At 36.7% G+C, this 18,791-nt stretch overlaps 1 protein-coding gene across 2 annotated transcripts in view; it reads left to right on the top strand.

Annotated features, from left to right (window-relative positions):
- Window positions 1–18,791, top strand: part of lrba (LPS-responsive vesicle trafficking, beach and anchor containing) — a 257,927-nt gene that overhangs the window by 198,582 nt on the left and 40,554 nt on the right. For both annotated transcript variants that reach the window (XM_084402975.1, XM_084402976.1), the window contains exons 45-46: window positions 1,791–1,910; window positions 6,507–6,659. In XM_084402975.1, coding sequence (XP_084259101.1) covers window positions 1,791–1,910; window positions 6,507–6,659 — 273 coding nt within the window. The remainder of the gene's footprint in view (window positions 1–1,790; window positions 1,911–6,506; window positions 6,660–18,791) is intronic.

Genomic DNA, 18,791 nt, shown 5'->3' on the forward strand with positions numbered 1-18,791 from the left:
CTATCCCCTTACACTAACCCTAAACCTACTCATCACAGAAACCTTTCTGCATTTTTACATTTTCAAAAAAAAAAAAAAAAAAGATTTATATCATATTCCATTGATTTATAAGCTTGTTTGCTTATGGGGACCTCAATGACACCGTGGGTCCCCATGAGTCAGTGTGCATTCAGGTTGAAGTCCCCACCAGGATAGAAAAACAAGCACACCCGATTTCTCTCACACACACACACACACACACACACACACACACACACACACACACACACACACACACAGTCACATGCAGATATCAAGCACAACAGTTTTTCCAACTAACACCAAACTGCACAAAACAAAATGCTCCAGTAACAGCTTTTTTTATAGCATCAGAGAGAAAAGCCTGTCAGTGTCCCATTTGTCAGTGCATTATTTGACTTCCTTTAACGTTTATTTTAACGTTCCTTTAACGTTCATAATCTGTTTGTGTAGGACGAATAAATGGGACATGATCATAATCGTCCAAATGATTTGCCACTTTTAAAGGGTTTTAAAACAGACAGCGACTCTGTGCTCTTCATGCCGCAGTAAAATGCTAAACATTCATCATGTGATCGGTTGTGAAACACATTGCAACTAATTGTTGTTTATAATTGGGCATGTGTGTGTGCTCAGTCAGGTTGATTTATTGTTATATTGAAATGTAGGCCTTATCTGCATACTAACAAACTCAGAACACATCGCTCATCTTCCCTTCATCCTTTGTGTTCTAATATCTGCAAAGAACAAAGACATGACACTCTGGAGGAAAAATACTTCATGGTTTATAACAATATTTTGAGCAAGCATAGTTTAGGACAATAAAAGCAGTTCTACAGTATATTAGTTTTACAGTAATGAAGTCCCATAATCTTCTACAACTCTCAAAGCCTTTGTACAGTGTCAGTTACTCTTCATTTAAATTATGTCTGTGCTTTATTTTTCACATTTATTTTTAATATATAGTCTATTCACATATTCCTTATAAATTCTGCACACAAAGAGAGAGGGCTAGAGGTCACTAACCAATTTCTGGCCATCTCTGTAATTGTTACAGTTTTTCACCTTCATTGCCATTCCCTGTTGGCCCATTGTATTGATCCCATCTCATTATTATCAGGCTTATCCCAAATCCACTTCACCAAACACCCTAATTCATGTACCATAGCACAAATCAGCAACCTCATGATATCGAGGCTCTTGACAGAGAAAAGGAGGGCGTTAAATTCAGTCAAACACCCAAAAGCTTCTGCGTAATTAGGATATTTTTCTTTCATGGTGTAGCCTACCGGGGTGCTATTCACTCTAATTGCGTCCTTCTCATCGGGGAGGTATTGTTTCAAAAGAACCACCTATTGATTCTGCACAAACAAGATTAAGCATGATTAGAAAAGAACAAATAATGCACTTGTAAAGGCTTTACTGTCTGCCCGGGGTTAATAACAGGTTTCTTTAGCATTCAGGTCCTTTTTTTTGGAGAGGATGTCGTCATTTAGTGCACACAAATTAGGATCGTATTGTATAGGGCTTTGTTATGAACAGCAGGAATCTATGCTAAGTAGGAGATACTGACTGGGTTGCACATTGAAAAATGTTCAAATTGGAGGCTAAATATTGATCAAAGTAGACTCGTAGTTATTAAATACATGATCTTTGTTCAGTGGAATGTGCCCTGTAGTTGTTTTAGGTCCTAACATGAGTTTTTAATACTCATTTTTGCATTAATGTGTGTGGAAAGTAAGATATATTTTTTTCTTCTCTCTTATTCTCAGGAGCCTTTCACAACATTCTTCCTGAATTTCCAAGGTGGGAAATTTGACCATGCAGATCGCACTTTCTCCTCGGTGTCCAGAGCCTGGAGAAACTGCCAGAGGGACACATCTGACGTGAAGGTACGTCCATGTATGTGCATGTCGACGCACATGCATACAGTATGGATGAATTGTCATATTACCATAGAAATGCTGCATATTTTTACTTTAAGTGTAATTTTATTGTTAACTCATCCATATTTATACACATGCACAAAGCTGTGCTTATTTCTTCTCAGCCGGGGATCAGCCGGTCCCTGGCCTGGATTTGGTTTTCGTCTTCCACTGATATTTAGTTTTTTCACAAATGTGGAGACTATTACATGATTAGACGTTTCTCTAGTGAGTTGACTTCCTCTTGGTAACCGGAGCTTGCTGGGACTTGGTGTGAGGGCAGTTGTCATGGAGACACTGCAGCTCTCTGCCCGGCTGCCCCCATCACCTCTCCATAAAAACTGGCCCTAGCACATGTACGGTCACAAGCAATCCTTGTCATGCTACCATGAAAGCGTCAAGGGTCCTTGATCAAAGCTTTAAACTAATCTTGAATTCGAACTTCCCCCCCCTTTCCTCCCTTACACTCTCCCTTGCGAAACCCTTCATAACACTCTAACCCTCAGCTGAACCTTTTGTTGTTCAGCCCCAAACCAAAGTCAGACAGCAATCCCAACTGCGCACTGTAGCCCCTCAGAGGCCCTCAGAGTGCTCTGCATTGACTTCAGCAAATGTCCAGACCTCTTGAAATATTCATTACAACAGACAGCCATTTTGTTAGCACGCTCGTTGCATGCTGGCCTTTTTTCGGGGGCTGATTGCACTCATTTGATAAAAAGACATGTGGCTCACATTACATGGTCACACTTGATATCGAAAGCTTACTCAAAACCCAGTTTGGTTTCTGCGTAAGGTTGTCACTGTGGATCAGCGTAACAGGATTGGCACACATCAAAACTGAGTTAAGGATTTGACTAAAAACCTCGAAATTTCCACCAGTTTATTTGACTTTGAAGCTGTGGAACATTTCAAACATGCTTTACCCTGCTCAACCTTGTAAAAAAAGGTCTGATAGGTGCAAATGAGAAGCAAAGGGCCTTCAAATGTAATAATGTATCAATTTGCCATGCTGTTATCCCTTTTACTTAAAAAAACTAAACAAAAAGCACAGCAGTCCCCCACATTTAGAAACACCCCCTCATTCTACTAAGGGGTGAAAAGCCTTTAGCAGTTTTTGTGTTCAGGCTAAAGAGAGCTATAATGGCGTAAAGCCATGATCCTGTCTGTCTCTAGCCAGGCAAACTCTGGCTTGACCTTTAACCTCCATCCCTTGACCCCCGTGCACTAGGCTGAAAGCAATGCGGACACTGAAAGTTTCCCCTCAGGGGAATCAGAGGGGGCCCAGGGGCACCCTTCTCTATTGACCCACAGCAGGACAGGATTTTGGATCACAGGTTTTGCCCTCTGACCAGTTCTGCTCAAGGGCCATTGCACATAATAGCACCTCCCGTACCCCCGATCTCGCTCTCTCTCTCCCCCACCACTGGTTAAGTGGCTTTGGGTCTTTGTGCCGCCAGTGAAGACGCCAAATTTACGCCAGACTCCATACATGAACCTTAGGGCGCCTGGTGCCATTGTAAAATTGTGACCTTTTTGTTTTAAAGACTTCGGTTTTAAAGAGAGGACCAAAAAGAAGCAAGGCAGGAGGCTAGTTTTGAACTTCCACCATTTGTTTGCTCACCTAATTGGCCTCTAGTAATACACTGAGGAGCTGTGTTGTAGATACATAGCATTCAAATTGAGGGTCTCTATCTGTATTATGTTATATTAAATATGTATAGTTTACTGACATTGTAATTGCTTGTGTTCTTATTATTATTATTATTCCGCTCTGGGAGTCTATGACAGCCCATAGAACCTCTTGCGGGAAAGTTATGAAATTTGGCACACAGATACAGGATAGTCTGAACAGTCACCATAGCAAATTTGGAGTCTCTAACCCAGTCCTTCTAGTGCCACCAACTGTCCAGAGTTTCACTCATGTTTATGCTAATAACTTTTGAACCATTAGGGCTAGAAATTCTTTCCGTCATGAAAAACTCTTCCCAGGACGTTGCTCCGATATGAAAATTGAACCAGATCATCTTCATACCATTCAGACAAAAAGTTATAGAATTCATGTCAATTCTAAACTAATTTTACGTAGTGCTTGCGAAAACAGACGTAAGGCTGTATCTCCGCAACACTTTATCGTATTCAGACCAAACTTGGTACATGTTATCACAAGCATGACCCGAGGCTACATGTTGCGTTTCGGCACAGCGCCACCTACTGGTCTGGAGATATGAAAAATTGCTTTTTTTGCTTATAACTTCTGAACAGTTTGTCCAAAAATCATATAAATTGTCTCGTTAGATTCAGGGCGTCATGCTGAGTCAACTGATATCTAGTTTTTTTCCATATCGACCATTTTAGGCGTCGGCCATTTAGAATTTTGTACCAAAATGCTGTATTTTATGAACGCATGAAATGAAATGAGAATGAGAAACGATATATTTTCACCAAATTTGACACATACATGTATGGGCTCACTCTGAGGACACATAAAAACAATAGTGGGACTGTGCCTCTTGTTGGCACTATAATAGACAAAATATGAAATTGCCTTTGACTTCAATACAGTATTGTAATATAAAATGCTATATTTTATGAACGCATAAGCATATCATTACGAAACTCAGTATGAGTCATCGGTACCATACCTTGAAGGTACTCAAAAAGTTTCGGGCAGCGCCACCTTGTGGTAAAATGCGAATACCTTTTGAATAAATTTGCCTATTGTAATGACACTGGTCTTAATAGATTATGTGGGTTATGCCGAAAACATAGATACCAATTTTGCCATAGGCAGCCAAACTTCCTGTCCGTCATCTTTAAAACCTACTTTTTCGAACTTCTCCTATACCGTTTGTTCGATTTTCACCAAAATCGAATCGTATCATCTCCAGACTGTGGCGACAAAATGTTATGGATTTTGTGTCGATAGATGAAAGTTAAGGCAAAATGACAAAATGACTATTCAGGCTTTATCTCTGCAATGCATTGACATATTGACACCAAACTTGGTATGTGTCATTGTCACCTCACTCTGACTACACCACATCAAGTGACAAATCATTAAATCATATTATTAGTGACTGTATAATAATGCCTAAAATCATCTTAAAATGTCTTTAATTGCTCATTGTTGCAGTTGGTCTGACACTCCCAGACATGTTGGCTTTGTCATGTTGGTTTGAATGTTATTCTTCTACATTGAAACATTAACCATGTGGTTATGCTCTAACCTTTGCATGGACCCATCATAGAGAACAGTAGATTCAGTAGGTTAGATGCCAGTCTGTGATACTGTGACTGTCAGTTAGATGGTTCTCCCAGGGGACTTGTGTTTCTGCAGAGCAAGAGCTTGTTTATGCTCCTAGTACTAACTTAACACTTCCAGCTCGAGTGTGTATATGAATGTATAAGGTATAATAAGATGCAGAGAGACAGAAGAATAGAAGAGTGGAATGAAATATAAATTGAGGGTGATACCAAGTACAAGTTAACCATTTCAATTTTATGGCCGATATTTTTACCCATAACTTTAACTCTATTTCTGTCTTATTATGAATTGACAGGGTCAGATATAGGAATTAAGTTGACGTGCTAAATGATGTGCTATTTTTGAGCACTTGAATTGATCAGAAAACACTTTAGTTACACAGTAAAATATTGTTAAACTATTTCTGTAAAACCTGAATAATATTCAAAAGCTTTAACCTTGTGATTTCATTATGTCACTAACTTTCCTCACCACTTTTTAAAACAATGTGACGCACAAGCTTGTCGTAAAGGAAGAAAGAGGTTTAGTGATATTTACCATGCTTTGACTGCAGTCTACCTCTGCACTGCTGTTTTGATGTTCTTTATTAGGATGACGTGCAGTCGCCCTTTATGTGAAGATTTTAAAATATAAAACTGGAATAGTTCCAACCGGATCATTCATTCAGAGTGGCAGCGTGGCACAGATTAAAGGCTAAAGATTCAAATAAGGAATAGCTGATTCCTCCAGTCCTGATTCTTGCTTAGTTAGCTGTTATATTGTATAGCTATCTAGTATGTTTTGAAATACTTGAAACTGGATACATCTGTATTAGGCAGTAAACAACATTTCTTTCCTGTTTACTTTCTTGTTTGGAATGAATTGTTAAATGAGATTTAATAAATACATTTTTGAAGTGTTGAATCAGTGGAAATATAGCTAATTTAGGGATTTCAAAATCATTGCGTTAAGGCATGCAATTAATTAAATATGTTGTAAATATGATGTCAGAAAACCCGAACATGCTAAATGATTGACAGACAGACTATTCTGAGTTTGGGTCGTCCCCTGACACTTTTTTTTTTTTTTTTTTGAGACATAAAAACAACTTTAATTATATTTTTATACATATACATATTTACACTTTCTTTAAAAATGAGCTCAATTTAACGCATCAGCTACCAAAACCTTTTGAGAATAATTAAGATAAAAAATTTTAATGGATTGCCAGCCCTAATCTAATTATTTCATAATTTAATAATGTGAAATGTGTAGTTAAAAATATGTCTTTTTTCTTCTTTTTCTTGTCTCTCTCACAGGAATTGATCCCTGAGTTCTATTACCTCCCAGAGATGTTTGTCAACTCCAATAATTACAATCTGGGAGTGATGGATGATGGGACGGTGGTGTCAGATGTGGAGCTGCCGCCTTGGGCCAAGAGTCCTGAGGATTTCGTACGCATCAACCGACTCGTACGTTCACTCTTTGTGTCTCCATCTCTTTTCTTTCTCTCTGTCTCTCTCCATCTTTCTTTATCTCCCTTATTAAATTGCGGTTAAAGTGATGATTGCAAGTTGCTATGGCCAGAGTGTCTTTCTCTTTGTATCCATATGTGTGTGTGTATGTGTGTGCGCGCTAACGCTGTGACCTGTTTTATGCTGATAATTACAACTCTGATATCAATCTGACTCTCCCATTAATCATCTCTTTCTGTGTGTGTGTGTGTCTCTCTCTCTCTCTCTCTCTCGCACACACAATCACAACCCCCTCATCTAATGTCACTGTTCTGACATGCACATAGATGTTCACACACTTTCACTAAGTCCTTGTGTAGGGTTGCACAGACTTTAGTTGTTTGATCACTATCAGGTGAAGTGCTGGTTGCTCTTTGATGTGTGTATGTGCTATAGGACATTAGTAGTCACAGGCGTACTGATTGCACTGTTTTGAGCAGCACCGGTGCTGCATTAATTTGCTTTATATCACAGACTTAAATAGCATGCCATTGCTTCTGTGCAGTGTGTCAAGTGTTCAATCTAAACTAACTGCATGGGCAGCTTGTAACCTGTAATAAGTGCAGATTAATGGTGACATGAGATCCTTTATTGTCAAAGCTCTTATATCTTCAGGATAAGCTGTCATCCTCAGCAGTATCTGCACATTCCCCTGCTCTGGTTTATTTTACTGTCTTGGTATTGTGTTGCTTTTACTTTCACTCTGTTAGCAAATTAGGCCATGTACACAGTGAAAAGTTTTAGGAGTGACAGCTACGTTTAAATATGGGTGTGACTGTGAAGAAGACCATTGGATGCCAATATTCTCAATATTATTATTATTATTATTATTTTCATTTAAAATTCAGTGAAATAAATATTAGCAGGGATATTATTGACAGTTTTCTATTCATCATAGAATCCTGGAAATCATGTTTTCCTCAAAAATATTGAGGCACAGCTGTTTTCAACATTTATTATAATAAGATATGTTACTTAATCAATGAATCAACCTATTAGAGTGATTTCTGAAAGATCATGACACTGAAGACTGGAGTAATGATGCTGAAAATGATGCTGAATATTCAGCTTTGCCATCACAGGAATGCATTATATTTGACAGCATATTAAAATACAAAATCTGGATTATTTATCCTGTACGGGCAGCTACTGTACTACCACAGCTAGCCAGCACTAATCCCACCCTACGTTCAACTGTTCTGACTATTCTTACCTCAAAACTGCTCTTAGATCAGTGTGATACCAACTCCTCAGTACTACCTATTATCCTATCAATTTCTATTATACACTGTGCCTTACAATATGCAAATGATAGGTGATACAGCTGATGCATCTGTAATCAGCTTCCATTTCCTCACTTTCCTGTATCAGGATTTATAAAACTGATCTCAGATCATTTTTGCTAACACTCAATTAAGCTCAATGCTATGCTCAAGAGCAACACAGAGAGACACAACACGGATTGATTGACTTGGTCCAGTGTGAAGATTTACTATTGATCTGAATAGCAGGAATCGAGTGAAGTAAATGGGCAGGCATGTAATGGAAATACCATCCCTGTTAACCTACAGTGCTGTACATTGACCATTATAACATATTACATTACATGATCTTGACAAGCAAAGTTCATTATTAGTGTTCTAAAATTGTCTTCTAAAAGAATCAACTTTTTTTCCACTTTCCAAACAGATACACTTAAAGGGTTAGTTTACCAAAAAATTACAATTATGAGATAATTTACTCATTTTCATCTTAACACAAATTATGATATTTTCAAAATTCTCCTTATCTTTTTTTGTCCATCCATTGAAAGTCCTGTGACCTGTTCTATGGTGATAATTACAACACTGATATTAGTCTGATGCTTTCATTCAGTTCTTTCTGTGTCTCACACACACACACACACACACACACACACACACACACACACGTTAGGTTCCGGTATCTTTATGGGGACTACAGACATAATGGTTTTTAAGCTGTATATTCTATCCCCTTCCACTAACCCTACCCCTAAACCTACCCATCACAGAAACCTTTTTGCATTTTTACTGCATTTACTGCATGTTTATTAATCCATTTCCCTCATGGGGATCACTGGCTGGTCAGGTGATCTCAGGTTTTACTATTTTTGTGGGGACATTTGGTCCTCACAATGTAAGTTAAACAAATACACACAAACCCCCTCATCCAATGTAACTGTTCTGATTTGCACACAGACATTCACATTCTGTGTGTAGGGTTGCACAGACTTTAGCTGTTTGATCACTATCAGATGCTATTTGATGTGTGAATGTGCTATAGGAAAATAATTGTACTGTTGTGAGCAACACCCGTACTGTATTAATTGGCCTTATATCACAGACTCTGCCTGCCAACTAAGTGCATGGAAGTGCTTCTGTACAGTGCATTAAATCTTCTGACACAATCTAAACTAAATGCAGGGGCAGATTGTAGCCTGTAATATGTCTACATGACATGAGATCCTTCAGCTTTGCTGTCACAAGAATAAACTACATTTTACAAGAAATTAAAACAAAGAAAGTGTTATTCTAAATTGGAACAAGATTTCAAATTATTACATTTTTAAAGAAATTTCGTTCAAGTAAATGCTTATGAGCATATTAAATGTCTTTCAAAACATAAAAAAAAATCATATTATATTTTATTAATAATATATAACCTCACTCTGCCAAAACCAAAGTACAAATAGACATTGTAAACGTAATCCATATGAATCAAGCAGTATAATCAAAGTGTGCTGAAGTGACGCATAACTTCAAATCTGTGTTGAACAGATTTAATTTAGGTTTGTATTCATAAATCAATATTGATCAACACACATAGATAAAGCACATCAAATATAGTAAACACAGAAGTTCTAAGGTGCTTACTTGGCACACAAAAGGTTTCTTCTTGCATGTCAAGCAACGTGACTCATATTACTTTAAATTGTGTCTTTTTGTACTTTCAATGGATGGACAAAAATAATGAGCAAATATTAAAACTATCTTCATTTCTGTTCTGAAGATAAATAAAAGGTGAGTAAAAGATGACAGAATAAACATTTTGGGGTTAACTCTCCCTTCAAAGTGGCAAAAGTGTGGACACATCTACTAATTATTTACTGTATTATTAATTGTATCCTCATTTTATAATATAAGTTAGCCATTTAAATCATTGTCCGCAGTGTGATAATATTATACAAAAATATAGAAGTATTAAAAGTATTGTTGAAAGTGCAGGGGCAGTTTTAAGGAGTTTTGTGCTCATGAGAATAAATTCTGACCTAGGTACATTTGTATCAGTCTACATATGTCAGATATGTTTTCGCTTGTGATACTTACGACCACAATTTGATCTTTCTCTTTTGATCAGTCCTTGTTATTGACTGTTTGTTTGTGCAAGAAAAAAAGTGTGAATCATAAGGTTCCATGTGCTCTACGCTTAGCTGTGCTGTCTACAAATGTTGTGTTGAATCTTGTTAGTGAAGCTCAGCAGACACTCTTTTGCAAGTAAAGTCACAGGTTTTATCCTCTTTTCCAGTAATTAGATTTTTCAGTTGATCTTTTCATAATCCCCAAAAATGCTCTGATCTCTTACCGCTCTCTGTCAGCAGTTATTTACATCCTAGAAACCTCTCATTAACATGATCTTCTCTGTCTCTCTTGTGTGTGTGTGCATGCGTGCGTGCGTGTGTGTGTGTGTGTGTGTGTGTGTGTGTGTGTGTGTGTGTGTGTGTAAAGTGGGCATGAGCACCGCTGATGACTTATAGCTGGCATTAGGGGATGTCAGCTGTTCTACTCTGCTACAATGGGCTACATTTGTAATGAGGGCGCAGACTCAGTCAGAGACAGACACATGCTGCAGAGCTAATGGCCTGCAACACTCTTTAGCTCATCTGTCACTAATGGTCAGAAAACAGCATGGTGCACACACTTGGTCATTTATGTTGTATAGATGATTAACAGCTAATTAAACTGCAATCTGCACAAGTCACGCTAAATGCATGCTTGCAGAAATAACTGCACTCACCATTGGTACATACTGTTTTTGTGAGCGCCCATGTATCCTCAGAACAGCAAAATAATTTCCTCAACATAATGCAAAATCATCTGTTGGCTCAAACAAACAAAAACAAAAAAATAACACTGTTTGCGTAAAAATTATGCGTAAGAGTTATGACAACTTTTAATGAAATTACTTTCAACCAACAAACTACATTAGAGGAACTTATTAATTTCTTAATAATTGCACTCAGTTAAAATCCACAGCTAGTATAAAACATGCTAAACGTAACTTATTTTGCATGTAAGTTTAATGAACAAGTTTATTTGTCACTGGCATTAGTGCAGTCATTGCTTATGGTCAATGTAGTTTACATTCATATATCTACTCTTCAGCACAATGGTAACCACAAAACTTCAATATAGTAGAAACTAATTTAAATGTCAAACATAACAGCATTAAACACTAAAAGGTCTTTCCTTTCACAAAAAAAAAAAAAAAAAAAACGTAAAATAACGCTTAATTTCAGCATTAATTCTCCATATCTAGTCCTTTGCAAAGCATGCTGGAACTAGAAATCCACTGCCCAATTTCAAGTTATCAAGACAATTTTATTAAGTTGCTACAACTTTTTTTAAATCAACGCAGAAATTTGAGTTTACATTAATCTAATGATCAACATTACATCGACAGAACTCAACAAAATAATGTTTGCAACTTAAAAGGTTTAATTAAATGAATAAATCAGAATTTGTATATTGCAACCATGCATTTAAGTTGTCAACAGTTCCCCTGAATAACTTTTCAGATAACTGATTTAGTCTTAATATGCTTCAACCTAAAATTACCCCAGAAATATGTCCCTAAAGATTCAATTTCCTAACAATTCTGCTTTCTTATTTGTTCCATTATTGATTCAGAAGCAAATATATTTTGTATTGCTTTTATTGTCCTCAGCTGTCTGTTGCCAAATTCTGATATCAGAATGGACCAGATATAAATATTATAAATAAATGTAATTCATTCATTTTAAAAGCTTTTTAATTACTTTTCACAGATGTTTAGAGGTGTCATAATTGCAATCCAGTAACTAGCCCTTACTATATATAAAAAACAAAAGAAAATAAACAGCTAATCACTTATTCATTTATTGAACTGTCTTATTTGTTGTCATTGGCTCATGCATTGGTCATAAGAGTAATTTGTTCTGGAATCAGACTAAACTGGTTTAGCTATGTGGTTTTGATTCGCTAAAAAGCTGTAGGTCAAAATATTAATTTATTCTAGAATTGTTCAACAGTGGTCATACTGTATATGTTATGCTGTAGATTCAGTAGCGTTTTTATGCCACTGCTGATTAGTCATTTCCAGTTTTACATGGAGCAGGTCACCATGTTAACATCATTTGACAAATTGAACACTACTCACTTTAACTTAGTAACCCCATGTTGTTGGACACCTTTGCTCACAGAATTAATTATGGCTGGGTGATAATACTGTAGCTTTTAAAATTACATCACCATCTGAAAACTATTTTCTACTTTTGCGTGATGCTGAATCCATGTCACGTGATGTCAGTAGATAGATCCAAGATTACTACAGTACCATATTGAGCAGCATAACATAAACTCAAAACACTGAGTGCACCTTTGAAGCTGTAATGTGTAATTTCTGAAGCACCGAACGTAAATATAATGAAATATAATGAAAAATATTGTTTTTAAGCAAGTTTCCCAAATAATGTGTTTCCCCTACTCTCTCCAAGCTGTCTTTTCCCTGGGTCCTGTTATGTTAAATGGTGCTCACGCTGGGCAGGATTCATGAGCATTGTAAATACATACGTTTAAGGATGTGTGTTGGATTAAATGGGTATTTTAAACAGACCCCTGCTGAAATAAAAATATTTCCCTCTCCCTCTCTTCTCATAGCCTTCCCTCCCTTTCTGATGTCACGCGACACTCACATCAGCAGCGATTGTTGTTTTTACCACAGGGTCGAGGGAGAGGTTAAGAACTTGATCCCACCCGCCAGATAACAAGTCAGCTCTGGCCACTGTCATGCTAAAGAACATTCCACAATACATAACTAATCCTTCATCACATATTCACCCAGATATAACCACAGCAGTGGCAGGTGATTGTAGACTTAACTGTGCATTGACCTTGGACCAGGTTGCTCTCCATAAACCTCAAAAAGATCCTCAAGAATTATAAGGTAGATGTTTTGAGCCTAGAGGACAGCTGTGGTTAGTGATGCTAACTAACATACTTGTACTTGCTTATCATGTGTTGACATTGAGGTTGATGTACTGTAAGTGGCAGTAGAGTGAGAAAGGTGTTCATATTTGCGTTATATTGGTTAAATCCAATCCTGTGTAGTATTGCATCAGCTATTTACAGGCATGGTCATTTACTGGAAAAGTACCATACTGGTCTTATTGCAGTACAGATTGTGTAAACTACATGTTTTATACCCTTTAACTACACTCAAATCACAGCTGGTAACCACTCCAAGGCTTTAGACTAAAAATGACTTGAGACATAGTTGCCAAATGACTTTTGTTAGTTGGCAAATGACAGAATCGATTAACATAGATGTTAAGAAGCATGTCATTCATATTCATGTTTTATCACAAACCAGTGTTGGATATGCATTAAACTGTCATTTTAAGCTTCACCGTCATTAAAAGATCATCTAGTATGAGAAGTAGTTTCCATTTAGTACATAGTGTACTACTACTGCAAAACACGGGAAGCAAATATGCGCTTCAGTTCACTAAGTGCAAATCTTCTTATTTTACTTTTTGTCATTGTTAATTGATTGTTAATTTATTGCAGCAGACTTATTATTCATCCCCCATTGCAAATCATGTTTATTGGCAAACTTTACAGACTTTCAGCTGTTTGTAATGAACATCAAACAAAAGTAATTGAAATAGCTCAACGCAACAAATGTTTCAAGTGGTTTCCTCAAATTCAACTGAAAATGCAACTTTTATTGACTACTGCAGTCTCAAAATTATTCAACCCTCTGAATAGAATCCCTCACAACAGCACAAATCTGCAAAACAGGTGTCGTCTCAAGCACACCTGGTGCAACTAATCAAGGGCTTCATTAGTTGCACCAGGTGTGCTTGAGTTAGAACACACAAAATATCTGATTTGGCTAGGTTTGTTGAGTGTCACATTCCATGTTAGAAATATCAGAATGGACATCAAAAGATGATGTCAAATGATATCAAAAGAATGGTCCAAAAATTTAAGAGAAGATATCATCGCCGTTCACAAACAAGGAACAGGAGGAGGTTGCAGCACGCAAACTCAAGAATATTACTGAACTGGAGGCCATTGCTCATGAGAAATGGGTTAAGATTCCTCAGAAACACTGCCAGAAGCTGGTGTCTGGTTATACATCTCATTTGCTGGAGGTCATAACAGCAAAAGGGTGTTCTACTAAGTACTAAAGATGCTTGCCATGAAGGGGTTGAATAATTTTGAGACTGCGGAAGTTATTAAAAGTTGCATTTTCAGTTGAATTTGGGGAAACCACATGACACATTTGTTGTGTTGAGCTATTTCAAATTATTTTATTTTATTAGAAATTTGACAATTTGAACAATTTGATCTGAAAGTCTGTACATTTTGCAAATACACCTGATTTGCAATGGGGGTTGCATAATTTTTTTGATTACAACTGTATACATTTTAAATATGAGCAACTAGTTGGTAATTGAACTGATATTAAGTCTGCAAACATAAACTTTACATCATAGTAATAGTTCCCAGTTTATTTTCACAGTCTGTATATATACAGTACTGTACACGTTAGTATTTTCACTCAAAAAATGGTTTTAAAATGGTTATTTATATCTTTTGCTCTAGTGTGTCAGTAGGAAATATCAGTTTACATTTCCAAACATTCATTTTGCCATTAATTGTAATAATCCAGTTAGATTTTTGTATGCAAGAGGAGTCTGACAACAGCCGTACGGTATGCTCCACACAGAGATCTGATCTCACCATCATCAAGTCTGTCTGTGATTACATGAAGAAACAGAAAAAAACTGAGACTGACTAAATCCAGAAGAATTGCGGCAACGTCTCCAAGACGCTCAAAGAAACCTACCTAGTTTTTTTTTTTCCTGAGCTCCACGCCACCAGACTCAAGTCATATTATACTGAGGACGCTAATGCTGATGACAGTTGATCATCCACAGAGACCATGTGCACGCATCAGATTTAAATGCCCTTATGATCTGAAGAGTGGCACAGTGACAGGGGACTGTTGTAAAGAATCACAGAGCTTGTAGATGCGTGCATGTATGCTTTCACAAATGTCAGGGTGTATTTGCTGATTGTAGGAAATTGGCTGAGTGATGCTCCAAAACCAGGACATGATGCTGTGGTACAACGAGGTCTACTCTTGGTTACAACTTAATATTTATGTCATCTTACTTGATATGAAAATGTTAGTTGTGTGGCATGTAGAGTTGCTTTCTGTTTAGAATGTCCACATCAGTCACATGTTTCACATGAGTTTCTCTTACAGTTAGGATGCTGCCAGTGTTGGCTCAATAGGTTTTGGAACAGAGGTACTGTGTCACATAGTCAAGTATTTGTGTTTGCTAACTATTTGGATGACAATATGTGTATTATTCTGTTAGAACATTTGTGAAATGAACAGTCTAGTGTTTTACAGCTGTTGAAGTCTACACTATAAAAATTATTTTTGAAGTTGAATTCATAGTGTTACTTGCTGTTTTTTTGCTGAGTGAAAATTCTTTAAAAATAAGTCCTACACCAAATTAGTTTTTTTGTTTTTTGTGCATGCCAGCTTGGACTGATAACTGATTCGCCATTAAATCAAGCTCACACTTTGCTGAGAGACAAGTGTCATTTTAAGTTGAGCAAAAACATGCACAAGACCGACATACACCCGTGAACGCAGCGTCCTGAAGTTTGTCAGATTTATATGATGACAGCTTTTTGCACTTACTAAAGTTTGCTGGGATTTTGGGTGAGTCCATTAAGTGTTGTTGCCTTGTGTGGGAACTGAAGGTCAACATAATATTCTAATGGTGATATCACATGACCATCTTTGAGTTGAGCTTGAGGTTTGGTACTGCCTTTGATTTAAGTTTCATCACAAGAGCCGAACACGTGTAGCAACAGACATCTAAACTGAGAGGATGAGTCTGAGTCTGAGTCATGTCTTATAGCGAACTTCGTCATGAAACTCCTGTGTTTCCCACAGCCCGTCTGCAGGCTGCATGTCTCCATATGAAGACCACAGACGTCTGCTGTGTCAGAGGTCATCAGTGTTTGCATTCTCCTCTCATCTCCTCACGCATTCTTTTCTGTTCAAACACATCTATAGCCATGTCTTAATACATCTCAGCTCACGCTGTCATCGCTAGTGCTGATGTGGCTACTGTACCTTAACTGTCAGTACTAACAGGCTGGGAAAATGTCACCAACCAAATGTGAGCATTTTTTCCACAGTGCTGGGTTACTTTGCCTACCAACTGCCAACCACAGTTGTAAACAACCAAGCTTGGATTGGCCTTCACATAATGCGTTGCGGCAGTTTCATCTGTGTATTATATTTTGTCAATATTTTAAATGTATGAAGATTTTATTTATTTATTTTGAAAAACAATGTTGTTGTTTTGTTTTTTAATGAGTATTCTTTATTTTTAGTGTTTTCAAACATTAGTAAAATTGGCACAAAAACTTTCATGGATTTCTTAATCAATAATGGATAGGGACCAGAGTTTTGTGTGTGTGTGTATATATATACATACATACATACATAGTACTAAAAGTACTAAAATTACTACAGGAAATAAAAATAAAACTGAATTACCAATATAAAAATAATAGAATAACTAACAGAAATGAGAAATAATATTACAAAAGAACATACTTTTTTTTTTAATGAATATTAGAATAAAAACAATTAAAGTGAAACCTGAAAATATAAAAATAAAAGCTAATTGAAAATATGAATAAAAACGATAATATAATATAAATACTACTAAAGTAACACTGACAGAGACTCCAAATCCACTTGATCACAAGTATAACACTAGACGAACTAATTTTGGTGTTTAAATAAAGTGTAAACCTTTTACTGTGTACAGTTTAAATCAAGGTGTGAGCTAAATGACTACTTTCTTACTAATCGGTTTTGCATAGATGACACGAAGACAGATATTTCTCAGAATCTGCCCTCCGCTTCGCACTATGTTTGTTTCCTTTACCATTTCAGCTTCTGATAGTGGAATAGAGTGCATGTGTCTGCACAGTATCTGCCTGTGTTGTTATGATGATTCCTCCTCTTGTGTGATGTAATGTTGGGAGTAGAGCGGAGCCTGTGAAATACTGTGATCCACTGCAGCTGACACACTCACCCACTTTACAAGACTCCAGAAGTTCCTCTCTTCTCCTGTTTGAAAGACCAGCCTGTTGATGTGCATGCTAGCACGTTTGTTTGTTGTGGGATAGGAAGAAATGCACCTTAGCCTTGGATTTCTCCTTCAAAGTCATTCACTCAAGCATGCCCTGTGAATAAATGGAGAAATTAATTTTCAGCATGGGTGCAACTCATTGGCCTCTCTCTCACACATACACACACAATCACTCTCACCCCGTCTGCATTTCAAACCAGTCCCGACAAGGACGACAAGTTTAGGGCATCCATCATGGAAATCATTGACCCTAGATATCAACATTCACACCAACAGCAGAGCATCTTAATTTACTGCTGCTTCATATGACTCTGTCCTGTTAAACTTCTGGGGATTCTCAGGGTCACCTTACATGTACCCCAGCCGTAATTGGCAGAGAATGATATACTCATGTATGACATTGGCCTGGGCTTTTCTAGGGTTAATAATGCATTCCACTGGAAATAGGAAAGGTCAAAGGGTACGGTCTCTATTTTTTTATGAATATGTGCTTATTGATGACCAATCAAAGACAGTAACTGAACTTTAAAGGGAAATAAATTTTCATGAGTGCAAGTGGAACCGAAATGGTTAAATATTTTAGCAGCTTTTAAACTGTTTTAAACTGAATTATTGGGATTATGGTCATGAGACAGTGAATAATTAGTCCTTGAAAAGTGCTCTTTCCGATCTTATATAATAAGTGTGTGTGTATGTACAGTGCTATGCATAAGTTTAGGCAACCATGCTAAAGTTGACTAAAAAGAGGAATAAAAAATCATATTTTGCAAATTTAACTTAATGCCTTATTTTAAAAAATGAGGAAAAATCCAACCTTTAAGGACACCAATTTTCTTTGTGAATGAATAATGTATCGTAAATAAATAAATGTTCTTCCTTAAAAAACAGGGTGCATAAGTTTGGGCACCACTATGTTAAATTCCCATAGAGGCAGGCAGATTTTTATTTTTAAGTATTTTTTTTTTTTTTTTTTTTAGGATACTATGCATCCTGATAAAGTTCCCTTGGCCTTTGGAATTAAAATAGCCCCACATCATCACATAGCCTTCACCATACCTAGAGATTGGCATGATTTTATTTCAGTTAGCCTAATAGCTAGTTTGATTTGCATTGAGAGATGATCTTATGGAAAGTACTCCATGCCAATCTCTAGGTATGGTGAAGGCTATGTGATGATGTGGGGCTATTTTAATTCCAAAGGCCAAGGGAACTTTATCAGGATGCATAGTATCCTAAAAAAAAAAAAAAAAAAATACTTAAAAATAAAAATCTGCCTGCCTCTATGGGAATTTAACATAGTGGTGCCCAAACTTATGCACCCTGTTTTTTAAGGAAGAACATTTATTTATTTACGATACATTATTCATTCACAAAGAAAATTGGTGTCCTTAAAGGTTGGATTTTTCCTAATTTTTTAAAATAAGGCATTAAGTTAAATTTGCAAAATATGATTTTTTATTCCTCTTTTTAGTCAACTTTAGCATGGTTGCCTAAACTTATGCATAGCACTGTATGTGTATGTATGTATATGTATATATATATATATATATATATATATATATACAGTGCTATGCATAAGTTTAGACACCCATGCTTAAGTTGACTAAAAAGAG

The sequence above is a fragment of the Rutilus rutilus genome (assembly GCF_951802725.1).
Source record: "Rutilus rutilus genome assembly, chromosome: 2".
NCBI lineage: Eukaryota > Metazoa > Chordata > Actinopteri > Cypriniformes > Leuciscidae > Rutilus > Rutilus rutilus.